This window comes from Cuculus canorus, chromosome 5 (genome assembly GCF_017976375.1).
Source record: "Cuculus canorus isolate bCucCan1 chromosome 5, bCucCan1.pri, whole genome shotgun sequence".
Taxonomy (NCBI): Eukaryota; Metazoa; Chordata; class Aves; order Cuculiformes; family Cuculidae; genus Cuculus; species Cuculus canorus.
This window is the reverse complement of record NC_071405.1, coordinates 30,388,875-30,415,067: the sequence shown is the minus strand read 5'-3', so window position 1 is coordinate 30,415,067 and position 26,193 is coordinate 30,388,875. Positions and strand designations below refer to the sequence as shown.

The following is a 26,193-nucleotide window of genomic DNA, read 5'->3' as shown; positions in this document are numbered from 1 at the left end:
GAGTAGCCAGCAGCCAGGAATGACAACATGTGGCACCATGATGCCAGCACAAGGAACCAGAGACGAGCCCCCAGCACAGCTCCCCCTTACTTCGCTGGGTTTTTCTCTACGTGGAAGAGGGGTTTAGGATCGAGTTCTGAGGCTGTACAAATTATGTACTGGATGGGACAGATTCCTGGTGGATGCTACCTCCAAGGTTCCTCTGGCTCATGCTGGGACACCCGGTGCAGCACCTTTCCCCTGTGATGCTCAGAACTAGTGAAGAGATCAAGAACCATCTCTCAAGGGTAAGAAGTCCCTTTTCTTCTAGCCAAAAGAACTCAAACATCTCCTCCATGCTTGGATGCCATGAACCCAAGCTGCATACACATGTATCCCTGTATTTTACAAACACAGGCCATCCCTGCAGGCATTACTCATTCTACAAGCCTGGAGGGGTCCTGCAAAAGAGCCAGCTGCTTCCACAGCTGGAGGGAAATGATGCGCTTGGCAATACACCCAATGGCTGCAAAACAAAACCCGCATGCACACACTACCCCTTTTGCACCCCTGCTTCCTGGGCTGTCCTGAGCTAAGGAAGGAAGCAGGGCTGAGAACTGACAACCTCCTCACAGTGGTGGCACTGCCTGGCCCGAAGGCTGAGGCTGGCCTTGCCCTGGGGCTCAGAAGTAAAGGTGCCCCCACATCCTGTGTGGCTGGATCCAAGCAAACCCAGCAGTGAAGCTGGTTCTTCAAAGCTGGGCAAATTCTGACAGCACAAGCAGCCTCCCGAAATGGCTGGCCAGGTGCTGCTGTGACAGGGCAGGGTGGGATTGCTCTGGAGTCAGGGCTTCCCTTCCCTTGAAGCAGCTGATCTTAACAGGGTACATGAGTGTCAACAGGTGCCCTGGAGGTAAGAGGGTCGAGGGGATATTGGTGCAGCTGGAGGAGGTATTTATAGCTGCTTTTTTTAAAAAAAAGCAACGTATAGATCACATCTCTGTTAATGTGTGTAACACAATCGGGAACCTGAGCTTTTCACGATTCCATGGCTGCAGGATTTCCTGTGGAGTCCTCCACCAGCCACAAAAAACAAGCTAAAAATAAAGGCATTAAAAACGAGACAGATACTGAAACATGTGCATGCTTATGTCACTGGACAGTGACTTGGGTAGTGGCAGTGGGGGTAGGGAAGGGGACAGTCTCCAGAAAACCCTCTGTAGTGACTGATCTGGTGTGTCTTGGTCCTCAGAGAGCTCCATGTGTGCACAGGTGAGAGCATCTGCTCTTGACAGGGGTTTCAGGAGTCCCAGACATGAAAAGCAATAGAAGTTATGAAATGGAAGCTACTCGTGTCCCATCGAAGGCTCAGGAGATCCAAGTGGTTGATCCCTCTCTTGAAATATTACCAAGAGTTAATTTTTAAAACTGCAAGAGAGCAGGTCTGGTTCAGGTCTCCCTGGCTTCACACCCACTGGTGATTCAGCTAACTTTTGAGTTTTATTTTCTGTTTTATCCAGGGGGAAGGGAGCAGAAGCAGCTCTGGATCCCCCAGCTGGAAAAAGAGCCTGCCTCTGCCCTGTGCTGGCTGCTCCACAGCTCCTTCCAGCAGCACCTTCCAGCCCATGCACCAGAGCAAACACCACTATAAATGAGGCTCAGGGCTCTGGAGAAGCAGATCTGCATATTTAGCACTCTCGTGTATTTTAGAAAAAGATGCAGAAGTAATATGTTTCCATGCACTGAGAGATGGACAAGGCTTTTGCAGCTACTGGGCTGCTTGTCGGGCTGGCCAGCAAAAGGCAGGGAGAGGGTTTGGATCCTGGTGTGGTTGCTCATGGGCCAACCCATGGGTAGCCCCATAGCAGAGCATTGATCTGCAGGGCCTCTCAAGGCCCCACGGGCACAATCTCCTGCCAACGCCACATCTCCACAGCCAGACTGTGGACAACAGCTCCTTTAGAAATCTTGGCTGTGATATGACACAATTTAGCTCCTGGAGGGAGCAGTGGGGAGCAAACAGGACCTGGAGAGGATGGTGGTATTACCTGGCAGTTCAGCTTCTCGCCCTCCCTTGGGATCTTCCCTTCCTCTGGAAGAGGAGCAGTATGCCAGGATGCCTTCTCCTGTCTGACAGGCAAATCCATCGCCTTGCTGCTGTTGTCTGAGTCACAAATGGTACCTGCATTCACTTTGTAGGATCAGCCATTAACAGGGTACCTCTTTTATTAGGACAACATCAGAGGTCCTTGGGGCTGCAAACAGTGTCCCTTGGAGGGAGGGGGGTGAGATTCCCTGCAGATGAACTAAGCCTGAGCTTTGTACCTTCTAATTACCCCAGGCTGTCGTGATTCAGTTGTTACTTGCAGCAAACACCCTGCAGGCAGTGGAGTGAAGGAAGGTGGCTCTTTCACAGATTAATTCAGCTGCTGCCTTTGTTCCAGTGCTGTTGTACTGTAACAGCTGCTTACCCCGTGTACTCCTGTAACTGGACTTTTGGCAGAAGCGCATGCTCCTTGCTGCCACCAGCCTGTGCTTTATGTGGTATCACTCCAGAGTCATCTCTGTCCCCCACCCCATCACAGAGCTGCCTCCTGCCACACAGAGGCAAAACCATTACCTACAGCATGCCGAGAGGGGAGATATTTTGGTCACTCTGTAACTGCATATCAAGCTCTTTCTCTTGCCAGGAAGGCACGTAATGTTATTAGTAAGAAGGTGCCTTACACTAGCTGCTTTGGCATATGGTCCCTTCCCCCACCGCTCTGTTATTAGCTGCCAGAGATGAAAAGCTGCAATGTGCAGAAGGAGAGCTGGGGGTGTCAAAGATGTCACCTGCAAGATGCTCTTTGCAGGGATGGGGATAGGATGGGGATGGGTGAGAGCAGCCTGCTGGAGGGAGCAGAGCAGCCTCATACCACAGGGAATGGCAGGCAGGGCTGGCGCTGCTCAGCCTTCTCCCACCTTGTGCCCACTCTGCATCCCCATCTCCTGCACTGCTTCTGCATGTATCCCCCAAAACTGCAGGGCGGATGAGCCTCCAGCATTTTGGGAATGCCTTCATGTGTGGGAGGGATGGAGGGAGGGAGCTTGCTGCAGCACGAGGGCTGGGGAGCACAAAATAGGTTTCCTGCAGTTCACCAGAAAAACTCCATTCTTCTCCATGCTTCTTGTGCAGAACAAGGTACAGATGTAAGGGCTGATCCCTGCTTCTAATTTTTGGAGTGATTTTTAAGCAGCACCAAGGGAAGAGAGACAATCCGCTGAGAGAGAAATAGTTTTACCCTTTCTGTACTGGTGATAAAGAAGATCTACAGTGATAAGGGCTATCACTGTCTCACTCTTTTCAGTGTTTGGAGATCAGATCCTGTCTTCTTGGGTATTTCTGAATATCCAAGCTAGGAAGAGTAGGATAAAGTCCTTCACATCTAGAGCAGCATCGTCTCTCATCTTATGTACTTCAGACCTCTCTGTCTCTGATACATTCCCTGTCACAGCATGTGCACCTATTCAAAGCACTTCTGCAAAGCTTCTTTTTCTGGCTTGTTGCTTTGATAGGTTTTGTTTGGTTTTTTTTTTTTTTGCACTGCTTTCCTAGCTCTTCTTTCCTCACTGCATCCAGGAAAAAATGACCTGTCTTTTCCTGGAAGGCCCTTTACAGCTTTTTCACATCAAACCTATGGTGCCAATCAGATACTGGTTACTCCTTTCTGGATACTTTCCTTGCTTTCCAGCAAATGATCTTCCTCCTTCCTCCTACAGAGGTATTTCTGCCTTGCAGAAAGGTTCTGTGAGTGTCCCTCATCTTTCTGACGAATTGTCCCCAGGGACAATTCTATGAAGGGAGTCCCAAACCTTAACTCTAATCCTAACCATAACTCTAAGCCTAATTCTGCCCATGTAGAGTTGTCTCCACAGACAGCAGTCCTGTGTAGCATTGTTCCATGTAGTGTTGTCCCCATGTAGTGTTGTCCTTACAGAGAATTGTCTTGTGTAGAGTTGTCCCCATGGAGAGTTGGCCACAGAGAGTCATCCCCTTCCATCTCCGCTAAGCTGCTGAGCCTGCTTTGTCTGCATCCCCCACCTAAACAGTTCTGGCACAGGTGGGTGCCTGCAAAAGCACCTCAAGGCTCTGCTAGATGTGATGGCTCTGAGCTCGCTGGGCTGCAAGGAGTTCTGCTGGAGCCATGCTGGGGTTTGGTCTCCCTGGGCTCTGATTCCTGAGGGAGCAATGCACCCACAGGTAAAGCGAGAGGAGCCTGAGCCACCCTGCAGCTGTCTTCAGGTTGATGCTGAGACATTAAGATGCCAAAGAAATGGCACATTCCTCTCTATTTTTTACTCCCTGCTGTGGACCAGACTGTGGTTCTGATGTGGGCTGGTAGGTTCCAGCCATGGTGACTAGCCAGAAGGGGTGAATTCAGCATCCCACGTGTAATGGCTTGGAGTACAAGGCTCCCCAAGCTTACCCCCTGCTGAGGGCAATCCCTGCCTTCCCAGGACCAAAAAATGAGATAAATCAGCCCCAAAACACTCTCCCTCCCACCCTGGGCTGATATACTCAGAATAGTGTCAGGATCACTCAAAAAAGCACAGTGCTATTAAGATAGATGGGAAGGGAGGAAAGATTGTTTTCCAGAGATGGATTTTAGGGTATTTGAATAAGAAAGACTTTCTTGGAGTCACCATATGGCATCAAGGCTGGTGTAGAGGCAGCCACATCAGCAAGTCCTCTCCCCATCCCAGTTGAAAAGACTAGATGTAATCCAGTCCTCACAGAACTGCAAGTCTGGGGTTATTTTTCTGTAGAATTAGCCATGAAGGCCCACAGCTCTCTCATCATCCTCCATTAAATCCATTTTCCTGTGAAACTGGAAATCGTGATTAGCAGCCACCTAGGGAAGACAAATCCCTGAGGTCTTTCTGCGTGCCTAGGAGACTGTCCCTGCTCCAGGGTAGGCATACATTCATTTTTGCTCTGCAAAAGAGAGAAAGGACTGGGCTGTCTTCAAGTGAGATGACAGATTCACAGGAAAAAACTTTAAAAAAAACATCTTCTTTGGAAGTAATTTTCTCTTAAGAAGTTCTGTCTGCATTTTTTATTAATAATACAACAGCCTGGATGTGTCAAAAAATATGAGAATACATTTCCTGGTAGGGAGCTCCAGCCTCACAGAGCCAGGCAGTGAAGCTGGGTTGTCATTTGCTTCTTGGAATTTCATTTCCTAATCAACACATCTGTGAAATCACTGTATTTTCAAAGCTTAGTTTCCAGAGCTGCTGAGATCAAAGCCTGGGGAGGTGGGAGGAGGGTAGGAAGTGGGAAACCTGCTGTCTCCATCAGCTGCACAGCGCAGGGAAAATACCTGCCTGGGAAAACCTAAACAAAGGGTGGTTTGGTGGCCTGATCTGGGTTTAATGTTTCAGATCTGAACAACAAAATAAGGACAGAGATCCAGCTCTCATCACACTCTGCCTTTAGTGGAAAAAAATCTACTTCTTAGAAACAAGAGAAGCCCCTCAAGATTTGCAAAGCCTAGCTGGTCCTTCCTGGGATGGGAGCACTACGGAGAGCCATGAGGTGCACAGGAGGGAAGAGGGGCTGCAGGGACCCTCCTGAAGCCACCCTGTCTTGCTGTGGGTGACGTGAGTGCACTGTCTTCACCCTCTCCCTGCAAATGGGACCTGACACCCAGGCGCAGGATGATGCCTCGCTGGGCTTTTTTACTTCAGTGTCCAACTGGTCCCACCTCCCAGCAAGACTTAGGGTCAAGCAGCTTTTTCCCAGGCATCTGATCTCACAGATATCAAGTGAGAGGAGCTCAAATACATTAAAATTGCCCAAATCTGAGTCAGACAGTCAGGTTTTTGCTTCCCTGACACCTGTAAGGCCATGAATTTTCTTGTCTGGCAGCTGTCTAAAAGCACGCCCCAAAGACGCAGGCAATGCTTGTGTTTAAAGAATTTAGGAAGACATAGAAAAAAAATCTTTTAAACTGCTCCTCTTCCCACCCACCCCTGTCTTCATTTATCATGAAAAATGATATTTTTTTCCATTTTCAATAAAAGATGTCATCTTAAATTTGCCTTTTTCTCTATGATGATCTTTTCTCTGCTCACTGTGTGTAGGGATACCAGTTGGAGCACATCTGATGCTCAGCAGCTACTCATACCTTGAAACCACCACGGTAAGGAACATCGGTTTAGTTCCTAGGCAAGAAGGAGATGCCAACCCATGTCTCACAGAGATACCCATGGCAAATGGAGTATCTGGCAGGAAAGGTTGGGCGGATCAACCAGAGGTTCTAAGGCAATACATGAAGCTGTCAGCCACATGAATTTGCATCCACTGATGATTTGCAGGTGCTTTTCGGGTAGCAGCCTGGTTGGCTCCTCTGCTGGGCATGGGCAGGCACAGCATCATATGGGAAGAAGTGAGTTCATGCTTGCCCATGCCCAGCAGACCTACATGGATGCAGCCAGATGCTGCCAGTGAGTTTTGGCACTAGTCTCTGCCAGAGCCAAAAGGATACCATCCCTGGAGGTATTTAAGAGACAGGTAGACTAAATGCTTACACATATGGTTTAGTAGTAGACAGGTATGATTCGACTTGATGACCTCAAAGGTCTTTTCCAACCTAAGGATTCCCTGATTCTATGATGTACAGGCAGACAGCTCAGTGTCCATCAACCTCCACATCAGGGCAACATCTCTTGCTGTCCAAGCGAAGTCAAGATTTTCAACCCTGCTGTTGAAGGAGCAGCTTCAGGCAGGATCATGTAGGGAGCTCCTCTCTCCCCCTGCATGGCTGATGCTCCTGCCATTGTGATTTTCATTTAAGTTTTGCTAGTGCAACATGAATGCAGAAAAATAACATCACAGGAGAACAGGGGAAAAAAATAGATACTCAGAGTCATCTTGTTGGACTGCTGGGCAGGAGCTGGATGGTGTTACCAGGCCATTTGTTTTATTTTCTCTGCAGCTCCCTGTGGTTGCAGGTAATCCTCATACTAACACAGCTCTTCGAAGGCGTTTAATGACAGCATTATGGGCACTAGGAATGGAGGGGGAGACCACAGGACTGCAGGGACCTGTGTGGTGAGTCACTGGTGCATGAGAGGGGATTGTCTCCCTCCTGGCACCACTGCCGCATCCCATGCTGGAAGAGGATTTTGAATCACTGAGATCATCAGCAGGACAGGACAGGCACCCATGTGGGTGAAACAGCGCAGAATCCCCTTGCACTTGGCATTTGGGCAAGTGCAGCTGGTGAAATGGCTCATTCACAAGATGCGTTACCTGGAAACAGAGTTGGGAGCTGCATAGAGGATGCAGCTGCTGACTGTGCAGTGTTCGCTCTGCACAGTGGAGGTGTGGCAGCTGTTCCTGCAGGCTACATGTGGCCTGGAGACATCCTCCAAAATAAAGGGTATCATTTTGCCCTCAAAGCATGTGGACCAAGATTACACGGTTCGGGGATTTAAGACCATCCTGCATAACACAGGGTGAAGCATATCAGCAAGGAAGTCCTCCCTGGGTGTAACACTGGTGTGCTATATACTTTCTGGAAGAAAATACCTGATTTATAGGCTGCATGTAATGGAGAGGCAGCTGTAGCACACTCTTGCTCTGAAACGCTTTCCTGACAGTAGTTCCAGGACACAATTGTTTTCATTACTTTGACCTCCATTCACTGCCCGCCCCATCGCTTGGCTCCCCACTGTTCCCTTCCAGAGAGGCGTCTCCTCTGCTCTGATGCCTTGGCCATTCTAGGGTGTGGGGTAACAAGGTGGCTACTGTGTCCTCTCCTTGACCCAAGGCTCTTTGGCCCTCTGGATGGGGTTACTCCGCTTTCCACAGGGGCTAACGAGAGGTGTGGTGTGAGGCTGGGACAAGAAACTCTCCAACACAGGGAATTTCGCACTTATTCCCTAAAAACATGTGGAAGGAGATGTGAACTCAGTGGGTGCTGGGAGAGAGGAGACTAATCCTGGTAGATCCATAGACATAAAATATTCAGGAGTGTGAAAAATAGAGGGGACGGAGGATTTTTTTGTTTTATTTGGTTGTTTTTTCCCTTCCCCTCCCCCTTCCCCCTTCCCTTCCCGTCCCTTCCCGTCCCTTCCCGTCCCTTCCCTTCCCGTCCCTTCCCTTCCCGTCCCGTCCCTTGCCTTCCCTTCCCTTCCCCCCCCCCCCCCCTTTCCCCTTCCCATTACTTTTTACCATTTTTTTCTGCTTTCCCACTCTAAGGCGTTTCTGCCCCCTCCCCCGTTCGCGGGGCGGGCGGCGCTCGGCCCCCCCCTGGCGGCGGCGCGGGGTCAGCGCAGGGCGCTGGGCGGTGCCTCCCGCTCCCCGCGGGTAGCGGGTGACGGTGTGGCAGCCGCAGGCCGTGCCCGGCCCCAGCCCGCTCCCCGCGACGAGAAATGCCTGGTGATGGAGTCATAGACTGCCCTGAGCTGGGAGGATCATCGAGTCCAGCTCCTGTCCCTGCACAGGACACCCCCACCGTTCACACCGTGTGTCTGAACACATTGTCCAAATGCGTCTGGATTATTGTCAGGCTTGGCACCGTCGCTGCTTCCCTGAGGAGCTGTTCCAGTGCTCTATCACCCTCTGAATGAAGAACCTTTTCCTGACATCCAACCTAAACCTCCCTGGCACATCTTCCTGCCATTCCCTCCGGTCCTATTGTTGGACCAGAGAGATCAGCGCCTGTTCCTCCTCCTCCCCTTGTGAGGAAGCAGGAAACCTCAATGAGGACCTTCCTCAGTCTCCTCTAGACTGAACAGACCAATTGACTTCAGCCGCTCCTCATACAGCTTCCCCTCTTTCTTACTGTGAGGGTACTGAGACACTGGCCCAGGTTGCCCAAAGAAGTCATGGATGTCCCATCCCTGAAGATGTCCCAGACCAGATTGGATTAGTCCCTGAGCAACCTGATCCAGTAGAAGGTGTCCCTGCCCATGGCAGGGGGCTTGGAACTGGATGGCCTTTAAGGTTCCTTGCAACCCAAACCATTCTATGATTCTATGAAAGTGACAAATCCCCAGCACTGGTGGCTTCTCTAATACCAGGGTACCTCCACAGGGCACAGACCTCTCCTTGTTGTCAACCCTTTGGCAGCTGCAGGTGTCTCTGGTACAGACACCAAAATCCCCCCATGCTCACTGGTTTTGAACCAAGGCAGGGACTTTTGCCACCAAAGCAGAGCAAGGAAAAGGAAAGGCAGAGCAGTCCATGAGCAGCCATGCCCACCAGTAGCTCCCAGCAGGTTACCTAGTAGGCTGGCCCTGAACAGCAGCCAGCCTCCTTGATCCAGGGCTGAGAATGTGTTCATGGGAACCGGGAGGACAGGGGAAGTTGCCTTTCATCCCCAATCTCCCTTCTGGCCTCTGAGCAGGGCAGGTTGGGTCATGAGCACGGCTGCTCCTTCCCCATCCTGCATGCATCTGCAGGTCTTCCTGCAGAACAGGTTTTCTGGTATTAGTGATACCACTGCTTCTTTTTGTCTTCCAGTCCCACCAGCCAGTACTGAGGGAAAGAGGGAACAAAGGTGGTGCCAGTATCACAGAAGACTATGTAAAGGAAAGGAACTGCAGCAGTCACTGCCTTGCACTTGTGAAGAACCGCAGTTTCCCAGTGCACATCACCAAACACCCCCAGAAGAGGTTCTCACAGCAGACAGGTACCTGCTCGCCCACTTCTCCTCCCACCAGGAACACTCAGTTCCCTCTTGATTATTCAGATAAAGCCACCCCCTTGCCCAAGACAAGCCTGTTGGCCTTACTAAACAGGAAGGCCTCACCTCACTCCTCCACATCCCACATACCACAGCCGCCTTTGCCTCCTGGCTTCCTGCTCAATGACCTGGACCAGGATGCAGCCTGCTGTGCTCATGGTGCTGAGCCTAGCTTCCCTTATGCCTCCCTCTGAGCCCTCATGCTCCTGCCTTCCCCAGGGGCCTGAGCAGGAGTTTCACCTGGGCACCCAAACCTGGCCATGCAATACTGAAAGCATCTCCAGGTCCATGAAAGTGAGGAGGTTCACCAAGACTGGTTAGCAGCATGAGGCTGGCTGTGCAGCTCCATGAGCTTCCTGAGCAACTTTTTCTTCCTATGGCATTTGTTTTGCCGAAGTCAAACACATTGCTCCTCTCTTCTGGTATCAGGACTGACCAGGAGCTGGCCAGGTGAACTCACCACCCTCTATCCACTCTATTTTAATCATCATGAGGAGCACACAGAAGATTAGTTCTGCCTATGTGTGAGGGGAGGGGCTTTTTACAAAGGCTTGTAGTGATAGAACGAGGGGCAATGGGTATAAACTGAAGAGAGGCGGATTTAGACTAGACATAAGGAAGAATTTCTTCACAATGAGGGTGGTGAGGCACTGGCACAGGTTGCCCAGGGAAGCTGTGTCTGCCCCACCCCTGGAGGTGTTCAAGGCCAGGCTGGATGGGGCCTTGGGCAGCCTGGAGTCCCTGCCCATCGCAAGGTCGTTGGTACTAGATGATCTTTAAGGTCCCTTCCAACCCAAACTACTCTATGATTTTATGATTGTAAGTCTGGTGTTTTTTCCATCTCTGAACTCTTGACTTCAGCAAGTCATCTACTTGCTAAAAATTTGGCTCCTTCACTTGGCTGCAGGGTGAAGGTGATGTTCTTCAGTGACCTCCACTGTGAAGTGCATGGCCTGCTTTTCTTATAAAAAGGTTCCCTTCCTGTTTTCTGTACCACTCCCCCTAAACAGGTACCTTGCTTTTCTGGAGGTGGTGTGCTTCCAAGAACAGACGGAGTGGATGAAGTTACTGCCTTGATCTGACCTCATGGGACTTGGCTGACATCATTTGTCTCATTTAAACTGGTTCTTCTGATGTTGTGAAAAGTCCACCACTAGTCAATGACTTTCCTTAGACTTGTCCTTTCTGCATTCTGGATCTTACATAGGAGTCTCGCAGCTTGGATAAGAGAAGGCTATGGGGGGACCTTATTGCAGTCTCCCAGTACTTAAAGGGGGCCACAGGAAAGATGGGGGCAGACTTTTTAGCAAGGTCTGTTGTGGCAGAACAAAGGGTAATGGCTTTAAACTAAAGGAGGGTAGATTTAGACTGGAAATAAGGAAGAAATGTTTTACAAAGAGGGTGGTGAAGCACTGGAACAGGTTGCCCAGAGAAGTAGTCAAGGCCCCATCCATGGGGACACTCAGGGCAGGCTGGATGGGACTCTGAGCAACCTGATCAAGTTGAAGATGTCTGTGCCTCCACAGGAGGGTTAGACTGGATGATCTGTAAATGTCCTTTCAAACTCAAAGCATTCTATGATTCTATTGAATGAAAACGAAGATCTAGCCATCTTGTTCATGGAGGAGGCAGGTAGAATGCATACTTCTGGATTAAATGCCAAGTGATAAATAAGAACCTAAAAGAGCCTACTTAAAATCTCGTGACTTTCCCACACAGAACAGTGTTTTCTTGTCATTGCAGCTGTGCTCCTGCATCCTATTTCCCCCCTGAGCTTGCCCACTGACCATAACCACCCTGAGCTCCACAGTACATACAGCTGGGACTGCCAGCTCCTCTGGCTCATGATACAGAATATTAGCACAGGCTGAAGGAACATCAGAGGCAGGAGATGGTAGCCTTTAAATCCATTTTTCCCAGCATCAGAGACCATGTGAAAACCCCTTGTCTCTTTATTTAGTCTTTTCTTGTGTGAACTAAACTACTCTGTTTGCAATTTGTATACCTTAACTTTGTCCATAAGAGTGACTATTAATTATTTAATTAATAACTTATTAATACTTCCCTGACAACACAGAGATGGGATTCTCCTGGGGAAATATACTTCCCTCATGTTTCTTTAAAAGATGCCATATGTCTACCTTAATTGCACAGATACAAGGCCAAACTGCATTGACGTCACTGCTGTTAGCTGGGTTTTATTAATATATCAGGTAGATATAAAAATCTGTATCAAGCAAAAATTCAGAGAGAATAATAAAACACCCACACAAACTTCCCGTTGAGGAGTTCCTGGTGCCGATACTTCCTTTATTTGCGATGTATGTATGAAGTGCCTACGACCCTAGGCTCAGATCAGAGCTCTTGTGTGCAACAGCTCTTCCTCCCTTGAGAAAAAAAAATACTGTGCGGAATGTTCATCTAATGCCACAGTAATCAGATAAGATTAGTAGTGGAAAAAACAGCCCTCTAGCTCCAGCCTCAGAAAATGTCAGGAACCCTGTTCCTGGGAGGCTCTGCAACCTCTTCTCCCACCTCACAGGTGCCTGTGTTCAAGGTCAGCTCCGATATAGTGCAGCCGCCTAACCCTGATCTGAGCGATGTGGAAGGAACTGCGTGAGAAAGAGATAGGAGAAGCCCAGTCTGGGGCCTCCCACCTCAACACTTGGGATGGGGCCCTTGACAAGCTTGTGGACCTGCATGGACACAACTGCACCCAGCCTTGCTTTAATGACCTGGCTTCCAGCTTCACCCTGGACCTGTCCTGTCACAACAGATTTGCGTATCCATCGCTGGAAACTGGTGGATTTCATACACAGAACCCAGGACACAGCTTTTTGCTGAGGCTAAATTACTGAAGACCCTCAGCTACTCATTTAGTAAGCACCAATTTTGAATCAGGTGCAAGTACAATAATTGATGTACAGAAAAGATGGTTTAAGTTTATTGGATTTCCTTGTTTACAAAGGCTTGTAGTGATAGGGCGAGGGGCAATGGGTATAAACTGGAGAGGGACAGATTTAGACTAGGCATAAGGAGGAATTGCTTCATGATGAGTGTGGTGAGACACTGGCCCAGGTTGCCCAGGGAAGTTGTGGCTGCCCCATCCCTGGAGGTGTTCAAGGCCAGGCTGGATGGGGCCTTGGGCAGCCTGATCCAGTGGGAGGTGTCCATGCCCATGGCAGGGGGATTGGAACTGGATGGGCTTTAAGGTCCCTTCCAACCCAAACTATTCTATGATTCTATTATTCTACGAGTCTATGACACTCACCACAACAGAAGGAACTGTTCTCTGTATATTACTGACAATGAACAGCTGAACCCCTGTTTCTTGGTCTCCTCCCCCAAGATACCAGATTTTTTTTTTTCTTTTTCCTCTGACATCACCTGAGTGCTTAGGCCACATCCTTGATGGATATGAAGTAAAGGTGCTCTAAGCTGGGCTATGCCAGTCCATAGCACATAAGGAAGCAATGTCCTGGGAAAGCTGGTCAATGGCACCAGAACAGCTCCCCACTGATGCCAGGTCCAGAGACAGACTCTGACACCTCTGTGGTAGCAAAATAACTGTCTTCGAAATGAAGAACATAGACATTACCAGCAGCCTGTCAAGCATGTAAGTAATCCCAATGGCTCCAACAACATTATAAGACTGAAGCTGAAAGGTAAGCACGCAAACAGTATTTCACAGATAAGGCTTTAAAGAGCATTGCTTTCAAACTGCTTTTTATTGCCTTTACTTCTAGATTTTCTGTTCCACATCTTCATGGTTCAGTGATGTTAGTGAATGCCAAGGAGTAAATCCTCAGCAACAGCCCTCCGAGGCTCTTTCAGAGTAATTAGTTTGAGAAGAAAATAGCTGCCACAGTTTGGAAGACTAATTGGTGGGTCAGCTACTTTTGTTCCATCTCGGGTTGCCATTTCCTTTCACTGGTTTCACTGGGAGCCCAGAATTGCTGTGATATTCATTACTGCCCTGCAGCAGCATACAAATGAAAGGACAGCTTCATTACAGATCACTACATTAACTACTTTTCACTGATACCTCTTCCTTTCAAATATCAAGCTTCAGAACTTGCACAACTGGCATACTCCCATACTAAGCATTATTTATTACAGTTACAAATCAACTTTCTTAACTCTGTGGTACATCCAGCCAGCAACAAATCAGCCAAGCTGTTTGACATGGGTGAAGATTGGGATCTCTCAGCAAGCATCTCAGATCTCTCTTGTTCTTTGGACTTAGTGGGGAGGAATGATAGCCTCACAGAAAAGCCTCATGCAAGTGACCCCACAGGGCTGATTGCACCCTCTTTAAAAAGCTGACCTCTTTGGGATAATTGTATCGCAGTTGCAGCAGCTGGGGCAGCCATTACCACAGCAAGGGGAAATAGAAAGCGTTCAGCACATCACTATGTCAACTGCAATCCCTTCAAGTCACTTACCCCATACATTTAGTCATCACAGAATGGTTTGGGCTGGAAGGGACCTTAAAGCCCTTCCAGTTATGACCCCCCTGCCATGGGCAGGGACACCTTCCACTGGACCAGGTTGCTCAAAGCCTCATCCAGCTTGCCCCTGAACACCTCCAGGAATGGGGCATCCACAGCTTCCCCGGGCAACCTGGGCCAGTGCCTCACCACCCTCGCTGGAAATCACTTTTTCCTAATAGCTAATTTAAATGTCCCCTCTTTTGGCTTAAAACCATTAGCCCTAGTCCTATCACTACACTTCTTGATAAAGAGCCTCTCCCCTCATTCCTCTGAGCTGTGCACTCTCAGAAGCAAAGGGCATCCTTTTATATAATACATCTACCACATCCAGCTGAGCAAGGCCTGGGCCTTTAATGACCATCTTTAGGCTCTCATTGATAAAAAGTATACCCAGACAATTTTACTTCTCATACACACAACAACCATCAGGATTTCAAACCCCGGTTGAATTGCTGAGCTCCCTTCATCCTCTCATGATGCTGCCCCAAACAAAGCCATTGGCTGAGAAGCTCCCCGTTGTGCTGGACAGAGAAGCCACTCATGAAGGCAGCTGAGCAACTGTAAAGCTCTTGATCACAGGCTCCTGGAATGAGATGAAGGAGCTTCAGAGACTCATGGCATCTGGACAGGAAACTCTCTGAAGCTTTGAGGTAATTGCACCTGAACACCAAGCTGCCTTTTGAAGATATTCTTGTTACTTCTAAGTTAGCAGCAGCAATAAAGTCAAAGACTCAGGAAACTTCTAAGTCAGATTCCTTCCTTCTCTGAAGAAACGCTAACAAAACAAGCACTCCTTTTCATTAGCTGGTAGAATCTTCAATTAAGGATCTAGCAATTTACATGTGAAAACAGGGAAATAGCAATTTACATGTGAAAACAGGGAAAGAAGTATAACTCGGTAGCAGAGATTTCAGCTAGCAGTGGCCTCAGTGCTTCTAGAAGCCTCCTCCACATCCGTATACTGGGGTACCACTTCATAATCCACTTGTGGGCTACCACAGACAAGAACACTTTCACTCCCTGCACACTCCCACCAGGGTTATCCCAAGCCGGTCATATAGCTTTGCCATGACATCCCTGACCCTGCAGAAAACTGTTTTGCGTGAATTTATTTCCTGGAGGGAACAGCTGTGTCTCATTAGTCACTATGTCTTGGTGTGGAAAAGATTATCCCCTTTGGTGGCAGCTGCAATTGTGATCAAGACTGCTCTACAATGAAACTTCACCATGTTACAGCTAGTGGCAGCTCACACCACTCAGCACATACTTCAGACAGAAACTACCTGGTCACATCCTAGAGATGGTATCAACCTGGATCTGAAAGCCCTATCTGTAGCCCCTTAGGTTGGTCCTTGCTATCAGTTCAGTGAACCATGCTGACCTACACTGTGAGAATGAGAAGGGTGCTGCCCATGCTGCACAGAGCTATTGTGTGGTTAGCTAAAGGGATAGTTTCTCAACAGTGCAGCTGTGACATGCTCCTGAGAAAGAGCAAGACTTAAGCTTCTCCTTAATGCTCTCACACCAAGCACAGATCCTGCTTGGAAAGGCAGAGCCAACTCAAACCCCTATCCAAAGAAGTTACCCAATATACAAGCACCTCCCACTGCAACATGCGACTACCAGGGAGGCCTAACTCGAGGAAGACAAGCCTTACAAGCCATGTCATCGAGGTGAGCGGGAGACATTGGTGCATGTTTCCACCTTCTGGGCATTGCTAACACACAACCTGTTGATACAAGCCAGCAGGAAGCAGTGTGTTTAACCCTTCCCTCCGCCTCCGAAGTTCTAGAATTTTGCTGTTAGGAAGTTCCACAGATTCTCATCTCTCCATTGCTACCCAAACTAAAACTCACCTATACACCTCAGTACAGCAGCAGCAAGCAAAATCAGCAGCTCTGTAACAGCTACACTGTATTTTTTCAAGAGGACCCCAATCTTCCAGACTTGGCTTCTTAACCTGTCAGGTAAACGCCTGTAATGCTGCACTCACAACCGTTACACAAAGGAGGTGTGTGCTGGCAGCAGCAGATCACATAGGGATTAATAATTCATCTTCTAAGTTTCCAACAATCATAACTGGCATATTCTTGAAATACAAGCTCAGTTTAACTAGAATGAACAAATGTTCCTACAAGAGAAAAAAAAACAGGACTAAACCTGTATTTAAGTTCATTTTCTATGATTGCAATAAACCACCTGTCCAAAGCATAACTTCCAGTTGCTCTGGAGTTTATCCCCATCTTTCTAACACGTTTGGGACATCCACTAGTGCCAAGTGACAATCTGATGCTAGGGTGACCACCTGCAACTCAACAGCAAGCTCACAGACCTACACTCCTGCATTCTGCAGAGGAAAACCTGCAGCTCAAGCCACTGCTATTGCAACCAGCAAACAAAATCTTCGGTTGGATTAGAAAAAACAGCTCATTGTGCACTACAGCCATGTCTCAAAACTTGTAATACCAAATCTAAGAACAATGAAAAAACAAATCGCTGTCTCTTGACACTTGGCCTTCTGGAACAAAAAGCTGTGAAGGGGAACAAAACTATGCCCTGTCCCATCTTCCTAGACTCACCATGCTAGCTTCCAGATTTAGACAGGCTAGGTTTCTTTGTACTGTTATAAAGAAACTCTCTACCTCAGTATCAGCACCAAGCAGCTACAAAACTCACTTCAGAGCTAGGCAGGCCAGCCCTCCTGTAGCCAAGGCACAGATGGTGCCTGCCTCCCTGCTCCCCCATCAGACTGGAGCATGCTGCCCATTTCCTATGCTAATGACAGTGCACAGTAGCGCCACGGCCCAGCTGGCAGTGCATGTGAACTGCAGAAGTACTGGTTCCCGCAGCTCCAGGTACAAAACCAAAACCCGTGTTTAATGGAGTTGCTGAAAAATTCAGAGCACCCGAGGAACTTGCATATGAGCATCTGTGGTAGGTTTTGTTAAAAAAGCCTGCAAGAATCAGAATCCAGCACATTGCCAGCTGTTTTCAGAAGCTGACATCTATACACTGTACATTACCCAACACCTGCTTCTTGCCGAGGCTTCAAATCTTCACTGTTGCAAATAGCCTTAAAACTGAAGGGTTTTTTTGGTCTCATTCGAGATTTTGTTATTTTGTTTCCAACTCTGCACCTGTCACAAAGCTGTACCAATACTTACTTGGAAAAGAAATAAGGGAGTTCAGATTCACAAGCGAAGACTGACCAAAACCAAATCCTTTATTTCCACAACTGTATAGATGTGCTCCGAGCAGGTGTCCAACACAAGTTAGAAAAACAAACTAGAACATGCCAGTTGCAAACTAGATCAGTTCACCAAAGTGCTGACTCCTTGGTATTAGGCTTAGTTACACAAGACCAGTCACAGTAAAAAGATACATTTCAGAGTACAAAGAGTAGCAGGATGTTAAGCCATTTCAGCTTGTGCACATACAAGTCACACTTCTGGCAGCAAACGCAGAGAAGTTTGCATTATTATGCTGGAAGCGACGTTGCATCACTTTAAATGGCATCAATATCAATATCATCATCTTTATTGTTTGCAGGCTTCACAGTTTCAACTTTAGGTACACTGGCAGTTGTAGAGTACACCACCTGCAGAGACAAGACACACATTTTTACCACAACACATCCTGCCATCAGTAAACACAAGATTAACTTTCACATCAGGAATCACAACCCCTGCCTACTCCACAGCCTTCTTGTCTCCTACCATGAGCTGCTTAACACACTGCTCTGTGTTCCCAGATACACCACACGGCACCCTCCAGTACAAGAATTAATATTGCACAGGAAACCCGAACTGGCATGCTCAAACTACTGCTACACCATAGTATCTGCCTTTAGAAGGCATATATGGGCATGTGCATCTGTAGAAAGAAGGATCTCATATCCAGGAAAAGTAGGTACTACAGGGAGGAGGAACAAACACCATATGCAAAAAAAAAAGTCACAACCACAGACAGCTGAAGTGTAGGTTACAGATTTTACCTATGCCTAAACTGTGAGGAAAACATCCACTTGTTCTTTAATTAGCTTTTTTAACACACACCCAGTAACTCTTCTAGAATACAAAGCTTCATGCACAACACCTTGTCAATCTTGCACTACGTGAGCTACTACTGTGCAAGAGACTATACCATTCCACATTGAATGTCTTTGCCTTTAAGATCCACCTACACTGTATCTTCGGTAGACAAGTACGTGCAGCAAAACTCTCTGATGAAACATTATAAAGCAGGAGTTCCAGTTCCCACCACGCACAGTAAGCTCTTTCATACTGCACCAGGACAAAGCACACAACTTAAGTGTGCAGGAATAGCACAGCCTTTGATTTGTCTACATAAACGAGTCTTTTCTTTCCTACCTCTATATTTTCATCTTCATCGTCTTCTTCATTACCGGAAGATTCTTCTTCAGCTTCCTTTAGCCATTTAATAAATGGTTCTGCTTTGACACGAATTTCTTTGGCAAGCTCCTTTGAAACATATTTCTTTGAGGCCTAAAAGACAGAAGAACGCAGACTTTGCCTTAACACTGAAGGAATTTACATCAGATCAAGTTTAACTTATAACTCCAACCACACTCCACTGCCTCAAACAGCCCATTTTCGAAAGGGATGTTTCTCCCAGAGAAGAATTTATCTGAGATTAGTTCTTTAATGGCATCTGCATCAGCTGTTAAAACAGAACAGATAAACCAGATGCAGTATCTCACATTCAGGTACTTGGCTGGTATAGCACATGTAACATTACCCCTTACCTTTTCTGCCCAGCCAAGGATGACTTCTTCTTCCAGAAGATCTGCGTCATACATTTCCTTCAAAATATGTGGTATTTTAGAAATAAGCTGAGACTGATGCATGGCCACCACACACTCAAAGCCATGGAGAAGGTACCTCTGGGCTTTCTTGTTGTTGTGGCAGAACTAGAATCGATGCAAAAGCAATGGAATTAGCTTTTTCCCCCTCCAGAAAGAGCTGCTGCTGCTCTCAACTTAAAGAGATAAAATATACAACACCTAGCACCATTCCCCCCAGCAGGTCTCCCTAGCTAAGAGGGGTTTAAAAGCAAAAAACCCCGAAAAGCCTTCTTCCTCACAGTAATCCAGAACAAAAAGCCAACCCAATAGTTGTTGCGCACTGGGTGGAAGACACTGCTTACACGAAGGAAGTGACGTCTGTATTTCCTTATCTGTTCACGAATCTTCTCGTTGAAAAGGACTTCAGTGAGAACTAGAGGGCCCATAGCCTTTACATCCAGTCTCTCTGCTTCTGCTACAATGTCTTTGTCAGAAGTATCAATGACACCTTCTTCCTTCTTTTTCTACAGAAACAGATATAAAAGAGTTTGTGTTTAGTCTCCTTATCAACTTTTTGTACAACTACAACAGAGTAACTACCAAGCAAATAACCAGAGAATATTCACCTTCACAAAATCAAATAGTAAGTTGACTCTCTCCTCCACAGTTCTTTCCAGGTCTTCACTAAGTGTGAGGTTCTTTGCGTGGTCACTGATTTCATCCATTCTACGCCTCTGGGCTTCTTCTGTTGTGTCTTCACCCCAGTCATCATCATCCTCCTCCTCCTAAAATCCAAAACCAAACCAGCAGGTTCATACAATGTTATTACAAGCTTAGCAATAGGTGTTATTTCTGCATACGGATTTGAGTATTCTTATAAACGAGTATTTTTGATTCCTCCCTAGAGAACAGCTTACACTATGATCTGTACATCAAAGAATGATGGGGGAAGCGCAGGTGTAGGAAAGACAGAATGGAAGTTAGACTAGACCATATAGCCATCCGTAAAGTGAAGTGAAGTGAAGCTTTGCAACTCTAATACAGAGATACCGCTTTCCAAGCATGTAGATTGTAAAGAGTATGCAGCTTTCACTCAGCAAGAAGCACACATGATGCTACTGAAGAGGTGATGAGATTGCTATGGAGAGGAGACTGGGATACTTCTAGCAGTGAAGTTCTGGATACAGTAAAAACTTTTGTTACAGTATAGACTTGCAAGGAATACCAGCCATTTAAAGGTTTTAAACCAGAGCAAGACACTGCTTACCACAACCTGTGGAGGGGTCATCTCCTCTGGAGGTGGGGGTGGAAGTGTCTCATTGCTGGACACAGAACCATTCTCTTTGTCCTTGCCTTTTCTGTTCTTCTTCTCCTTTTCTTTCTTTCCTGTACCAGCTTCACCACTTTCTGCAAGTGAATTTAAATGTTTGATTCTACAAACTTGAGAAATCTTAAGTTCCTGCACTACTGCCCCTCTACCAAAGCCTCAAGAAGGTCTGGATGCATTTATTAGCAGCATATTATGCATAGTACCATCCCCAGATACACGCAGGGCAGATGTACACCTTCTAGGGAAACCCCTGGTTCCAGGGAAAGTCTTGTTTCTCATCAAGAGATCAGGTTGTCCAAGTCTATATAACAGGTGACCTCACAAAGCAGAGACTCCTGGAATAGGTTAGACTTTTCTACTCTAGCAAGCTTAAATTGCAGCAGGCAACTAGATGCTTACTACAGAGTGTTGCTTGCACAGAACAAGTACATTACAGTTAGCAGCAGTATAGTAAACGCTAGTTCCGACTATTCTATATCATATTGACTTAAAAGACAAAACTGCAATGAGCTCCTGCTCACTAGCTCTCCTCCTGCAAAGTTTTGTCCTGCTTAGGCAAATCTGGAAGGGGAGAGACTGCTCACATCGAAGCTATGAATGCCGGCCGCTACTTCATTGTGACCCACAAACATACTCTAGGAGTATACTGAAGCCTTTCTACTCTTTTAATTAGATGTGAGCTATTTGTTTTTCTACTTCAACAGCGCAGGCACTGAATAAGTTCCCTTTACCACCACTAAATAAATACAAACACTTACCAGGTGGGTTTTTGAGAATGAACGTGCAAAGTTTATGGTTTGTGTCAAGCATGCCTCGATAGCCACAGGCTTTGCAAGAATTACCTATAGTTTGTTTCTTAGGATTGACATGCTGCAATAAAGAACAAACCCCAGTTAACACACCACTTGGAACAATTATGCATTAAAGCCTAAACCTGATGTTTACGTTAATCACGTCCACATGATTAAGGCAGAGATTTAAACGCTTTGCATCTCCCACAGTAAGTTTAGAAGCAACAATTTAGCTCAGAAGTTTTGAGCTGTTACAAGTGTAAAACCTTCCCAAAGGGCCTGCATGTACTGGATTTTCTCTCCATAGTCAAGACGGCTATTAACTTCGCTCCGCTTCCACAAACATCTAAAAAACTGCTTCTATAGTGCTACCATGAATACAGAGAAAGGCACTTACCAGATCAGTTTCAGGATTCTCACACTCAGGACAGAGAACAAATTTTTTAATGAATCCATCCAACATGTCTTGCAGCTTATTCGCCTCATGAGATCCATTGACAATGTAACGGTCATTCTTAACATCAAACTGGGTCTGTGCTCCCAGCTCACAACCAAAAAATTTGGTAGGATCTGTAAAGAAAGTGTAATAACTACCTCTGCACTTGTATCTTCACTGTGATTTTTAACAATTAGTAAATATGCTACTGCTTCTTTCTGTTCATTATTTGATCCTGAGATAATCACATTTCTTTCTTACAGATCTTGAGAAAGAATATTAATGCTTTATCAGCTATTTAGCACTCCCACTTCGAACATAAAAGCATGTATCACTCCAGACTACTTACACGTTGGAGGCCGATTAAGCATGTATCACTCCAGACTACTTACACGTTGGAGGCCGATTAAGCGCCTTTGCAACGTCAACCATGTTGACTATAACCGTCTTTATTCCATTTCCTTTGCCCTCCACCTAAAGAAAAAGTGTTTTAAGATTAAGTGACTGCAACAGCCAAACCCAGGATGCATTCCCAGTTTCACTACATTAAAGTCTGCTTTGAAGCCTGTCTTGTTAGTTGAGCTAATGTGCACTTAGCCTGGACAGAAAGGAGCAGACATCCTCCCTGCCTTGCCCTCAATCTGCCTAAAAATTATCATTATTACTTCACATCTCTCTTCCACCCCTATCAAGAGATCGAGTAGTGTGAAACACTACCTACTTACCACTAATGGCTAGTAAGTTACCTTGGCAATCAGACGGGGCATTTTGTAGCGATAGAACTGATCTGAAACACTGCGGTTGACGTTGACAGACATTTTGCCTTATTAGTAGCTTTATCAATAAGATGAAGAGATCTTTGATTGCAGTTTTTTGGTATCTTCTGTCTGGAGAAGACGGGATGACATAAACGACTGCAAGAGTTCTCGGTCTCTGACATGAAAAAATTTTCGCCACTGAGGCTGTAAGGTTCTTGCTTGTATGCTATGTTTCCCCAATATAGGTACCACTGGCTGCGCAACAGCTCTGCAGTGTTAATAAACAGAAAAGAAACAAGATTTATTTTAATATGCACCTATCAGATTTTGCTACAGAGCTATACAAGGGACTATATTTAACATTACAAGAAGAAAATTCTTTATGCTATGGCTTTCTTCAACTTCTGAACTGAAAACAAAACCCCTGAATTATACTACTAAGTACCTTCTCCTCTACTACACCACAGCGCTTTCCACCCTCTTCTTTCTTACTACCCAAAAACCACTGAACAGCTTAAGACTATTTTCTGTACAATCAACTCCTGAAGGAGTGCTGTGACCAGTAAGGAAGGGAAAGGAACACTGCTTAATTTATTATGGAGACCACCGCTCTTGCACAGAGAGGGTCATGTGATAAGTTTCAGGCTGCAGGAAATGGGAGAAAGATCTGGAAAACGGTTTTAAATTCCATATCATAGCATGAACCTATCACATAAAGCAAAGTCTGCCAGAATGCTGAGAAATATCAGTAAGATGAAGCAGCAGCAATCTGTAGCCCAACATAATTTTTACATGGCTTACCAGTTTTTTTGGACCGGAGTGGAAAAGAGTTGAAAATTAGGTAATTCCCCCTCTCACTTATGGATTCTCATAGCAGCTTCTGTTGAGTTCTGACTTAACAATAAGCCTGATAAAAGTCTGACACAAGTTGCTTCACTGAAGAAAGCCTAGCAATGCAGAGATACAGAGCAGTGCAGTAGCTTTTCCAGTTGTTTTTTTTTCTTAGGCAAAGGGGGAAGGAGAGGAAGGGGAAGGAGGATGAATCCTATTATTAAAGTTGCCTTAAGCAGTATTTATTTATTTAAATTAACATGCGTCTCTATAATCAGATGTAAGAGTAGTTAAGCCACAACTGGCTGACTATACAGGCAACCCTGACTATTCTATGAAGCTATTCTGACACATCATCATGTTGTCATCATTAATGACAGAAGTACTGACCCATTAAAACAGCTTTCTTACTACTGATGCATAAGAGCGCATCTACTGGTGCCACATCATTTAAGCCCCTCCAGTCAGGTTTATAGATTCTTTACACAAGAAGCAGAGATTTCTATGTGCCTTGTGTTGTATGTTAGTCCAGATGCAGTATTGCCTTTTCTCAGTGTACTGTTTGGGGCTGAAGTTGGGTACTTTTCTGACTTTACCAGCACACTCAGCAAAAACTGCACTGTGGAAATTCTTCCAAGCACGAGGCTTCCTTTCTCAAGATGCCTAAAAAGAGCCACCATGTGACCTGACCACATACTTGCAGAAGCACAGAGAAAAGCAGGTATCTCGCTGACTGAGCATGAGCTCTTAGATAGAATGTGCGGTTTCCCCTCCTTCCAGGTTACAGGTTTTGTCTGCTGCAGACTAAAGCTCCCTCTCCTGGTCCCTAAGACACCTCATCCCAAGCACCACCCCCTCTATATGTTATGCACACAGGGGGAAAAAAAAAAAAAACAAGCGGGAAGGCAGCGATTGCCGGCCCTCCTTCAAAGCCCCGTTTCCCCGCCCCGCTCAGGCCTGCGATGAGTCATAAATGCAGCAATTAAGCACTGAGTCAGCCCTGGAAGAGCCGAGGAAAACGCCCCCCGCCCTTCCTATCTCCAGCCACGCATGCGCAGCACTGCAGCCTCGAAGGGGGCCCCCCCACTCTCCGCCTCCCGCGCGCCCCCCCTTCCTTCCCCCCGGCGGCGGGTTGGTAACTGCGCCACAGCACACACACCCCCACCATCCAACCCCCACCCCACCCCCGGCTAGCGCGCCGCACGGGGAGGCGCGGCCCCCGCCGCCGCCATCTTGTCTCATCGCATGGCGGTGCTTGCGGGGGGCGGTAAAAAACACCCGACGAACACAACAATAAAACCCAGCAAACAGCTGCAAAGGAAGCGTTGGGGTGGGGAGGGAAGGGCGCTTTCTGCTTTGGTGTTGTTTTTACACCTCTTTTCCTTTTCCCACCAAAGCACGGATACAAAACCCACTCGCCACCATCACAACCCGGCGCCCCAGCGCAGCCCGAGGCGCCCGCCCGCTCTCCCCTTTCCAACGATCATGGTTTACGGTGGAAAGGACCTTAAAGCTCATCCAGTTCTAACCCCCCCCGTGCCACGGGCACCGGACACAAACCCTTCCCCGCCCCACCCCAGCCCAGCGCCAATACCGTTTTCGTCCAATAAAGACATAAACCCAACGCTGCTCGCCCCGGGCTGCGACGAAGCCGAGTGTGCGAGGAGAACAGGGCCGTGGGGGCGCGGGTATCCGGGCGGAGGAGGCGGGGGACGCCGCAGCCTCCGGGTCCCGGCGTCCTGGGTCGGACGGTGTCAGCAGGGACAGCGGTGCCGGGGAACCTGCGGGCGAGAGGCAGCCGAGGGCATTGTTAGAGGAGGAGAAGGAGGGAGAGGCAGAGGGCGGCGCGCAGCTCGGGGCACAAGGAGCAGCTGACGGGACCCCGGCAACGGCCGCCCCGTACTCACCTCTAGAATGTTCTCGCGCTGACTGAACAACGCCAGAGCTGGGATCAATCAGCCAGCGGCAAGGCCCGCCCCCCCGGCGCCGCTATTGGCTCGGCTCTCGCCTCGCGGGCACGTGATTGGCTGGAGTCTGGCATCCCCTCCTTTCATTGGCTACTGCGGCTGTCAATCAAAACTCGGGCGCGCCCCTTACCCTGCCTCCTCCCCCCCGCCAGCGCTTCCAAAGGACATCGCGTCTACAGCCCCGAGTCTCGCGAGAGCACGCGGGGCCGCGCGGGGAGGGGGCTCCGCGCCGCCCCCCGCGTCCCCGGCCCCGCTCTGGCGGGGGGGGGGAGCGGGAGGAGTGCGCGCGGCGGAGGCTGCAGCGTTGCGGGGTTGAGTGTGAGAGGCGGTAGCAGGCCCGACGCTCGGCAGACAGTCGTAGAGTGGGTTGGAGGGCAACTTAAATCCCATGCAGTCCCCTCCCCCGCCACGGGCAGGGACACTCCCACTGGATCGGGCTCAAAGCACCATCCAACGTGTCCTTCAACATCTTCAGTGGGATGGGACAGCCACAGCTTACCTGGGCAACTTGTGCCAGGGCCTCACCGCCCTCATCGTCAAGAATTTCTTCCCGGTCCATATCTTCCCTTTCCGATTTAAAAGGCCTCCACCTCTATCACTCCATGCCCTCGTAATAAGTCCCTCTCGATCCTTCCTGTAGTCTTTTCAGGTACTGGAAGCTGCTCTAAGGTCTTCTTGGCGCCTTCTCCAGGCTGAACAACCCCAACTCTCTCAGCCTGTCCTCATATAGGAGCTGCTCCAGCTCTCGGATCATCCTTGTAATCTCTGGACCTGTTCCAACGGCTCCATACTCTTCTTATGTTTGGGATTCCAAATCTGGACACAGGACTCCAGGACTCACAAGAAAGAAATAGAGGGGCAGAATCATCTCCCTAGACCTGCTGGCCACGCTTCTTTTGATGCAGCCCAGGATACAGTTGGCCGCCTGGGCTGCAAGCGCATGTTGCTGGCTCATGTCCTTCTCCGCAGGGCTGCTCTCAAGCACATCATCCCTCATCCTGTATTGAAACCACAGATTGCCTGGACCCTGGTGTGGGACCTTGCACTTGGCCTTGTTGAATCTC

At 47.8% G+C, this 26,193-nt stretch overlaps 1 protein-coding gene and 1 non-coding gene across 4 annotated transcripts; both read right to left on the bottom strand.

Annotated features, from left to right (window-relative positions):
* Positions 1 to 17,417: 17,417 nt before the first annotated feature.
* Positions 17,418 to 25,217, bottom strand: EIF5 (eukaryotic translation initiation factor 5). 3 transcript variants are annotated; one of them, XM_054068547.1, is made up of 13 exons: positions 25,070 to 25,217; positions 24,757 to 24,943; positions 23,133 to 23,278; positions 22,320 to 22,599; positions 21,966 to 22,047; positions 21,535 to 21,707; positions 21,105 to 21,216; positions 20,284 to 20,423; positions 19,643 to 19,801; positions 19,379 to 19,540; positions 18,978 to 19,142; positions 18,583 to 18,717; positions 17,418 to 17,810 (listed from the first exon to the last, which is right to left on the bottom strand). In XM_054068547.1, exons 4-13 carry the CDS (start codon positions 22,389 to 22,391, stop codon positions 17,718 to 17,720), a joined length of 1,293 nt encoding a protein of 430 aa, XP_053924522.1. In that variant the 5' UTR covers positions 22,392 to 22,599; positions 23,133 to 23,278; positions 24,757 to 24,943; positions 25,070 to 25,217; the 3' UTR covers positions 17,418 to 17,717. The 3 variants fall into 3 exon arrangements, with proteins under 3 accessions (XP_053924522.1, XP_053924520.1, XP_053924521.1); XM_054068545.1 differs by lacking the exon at positions 23,133 to 23,278; XM_054068546.1 differs by lacking the exons at positions 23,133 to 23,278; positions 25,070 to 25,217 and having other exon boundaries at positions 24,757 to 25,056.
* On the bottom strand, positions 20,637 to 20,760 carry LOC128852435 (small nucleolar RNA SNORA28). Its single transcript, XR_008450276.1, has one exon. It is a non-coding gene; the product is annotated as a small nucleolar RNA SNORA28 (small nucleolar RNA).
* Positions 25,218 to 26,193: the final 976 nt, after the last annotated feature.

Coding starts and splice junctions, on each gene's coding strand:
- EIF5 (XM_054068547.1), bottom strand. CDS start 22,391: ATGTCTGTCAACGTCAACCGCAGTGTTTCAGATCAGTTCTATCGCTAC. Junction 22,048..22,319: donor TGCCCCGTCTGATTGCCAAG/GTAACTTACTAG, acceptor CTTTTTCTTTAG/GTGGAGGGCAAAGGAAATGG. Junction 19,802..20,283: donor TGACCCCTCCACAGGTTGTG/GTAAGCAGTGTC, acceptor TTTGGATTTTAG/GAGGAGGAGGATGATGATGA.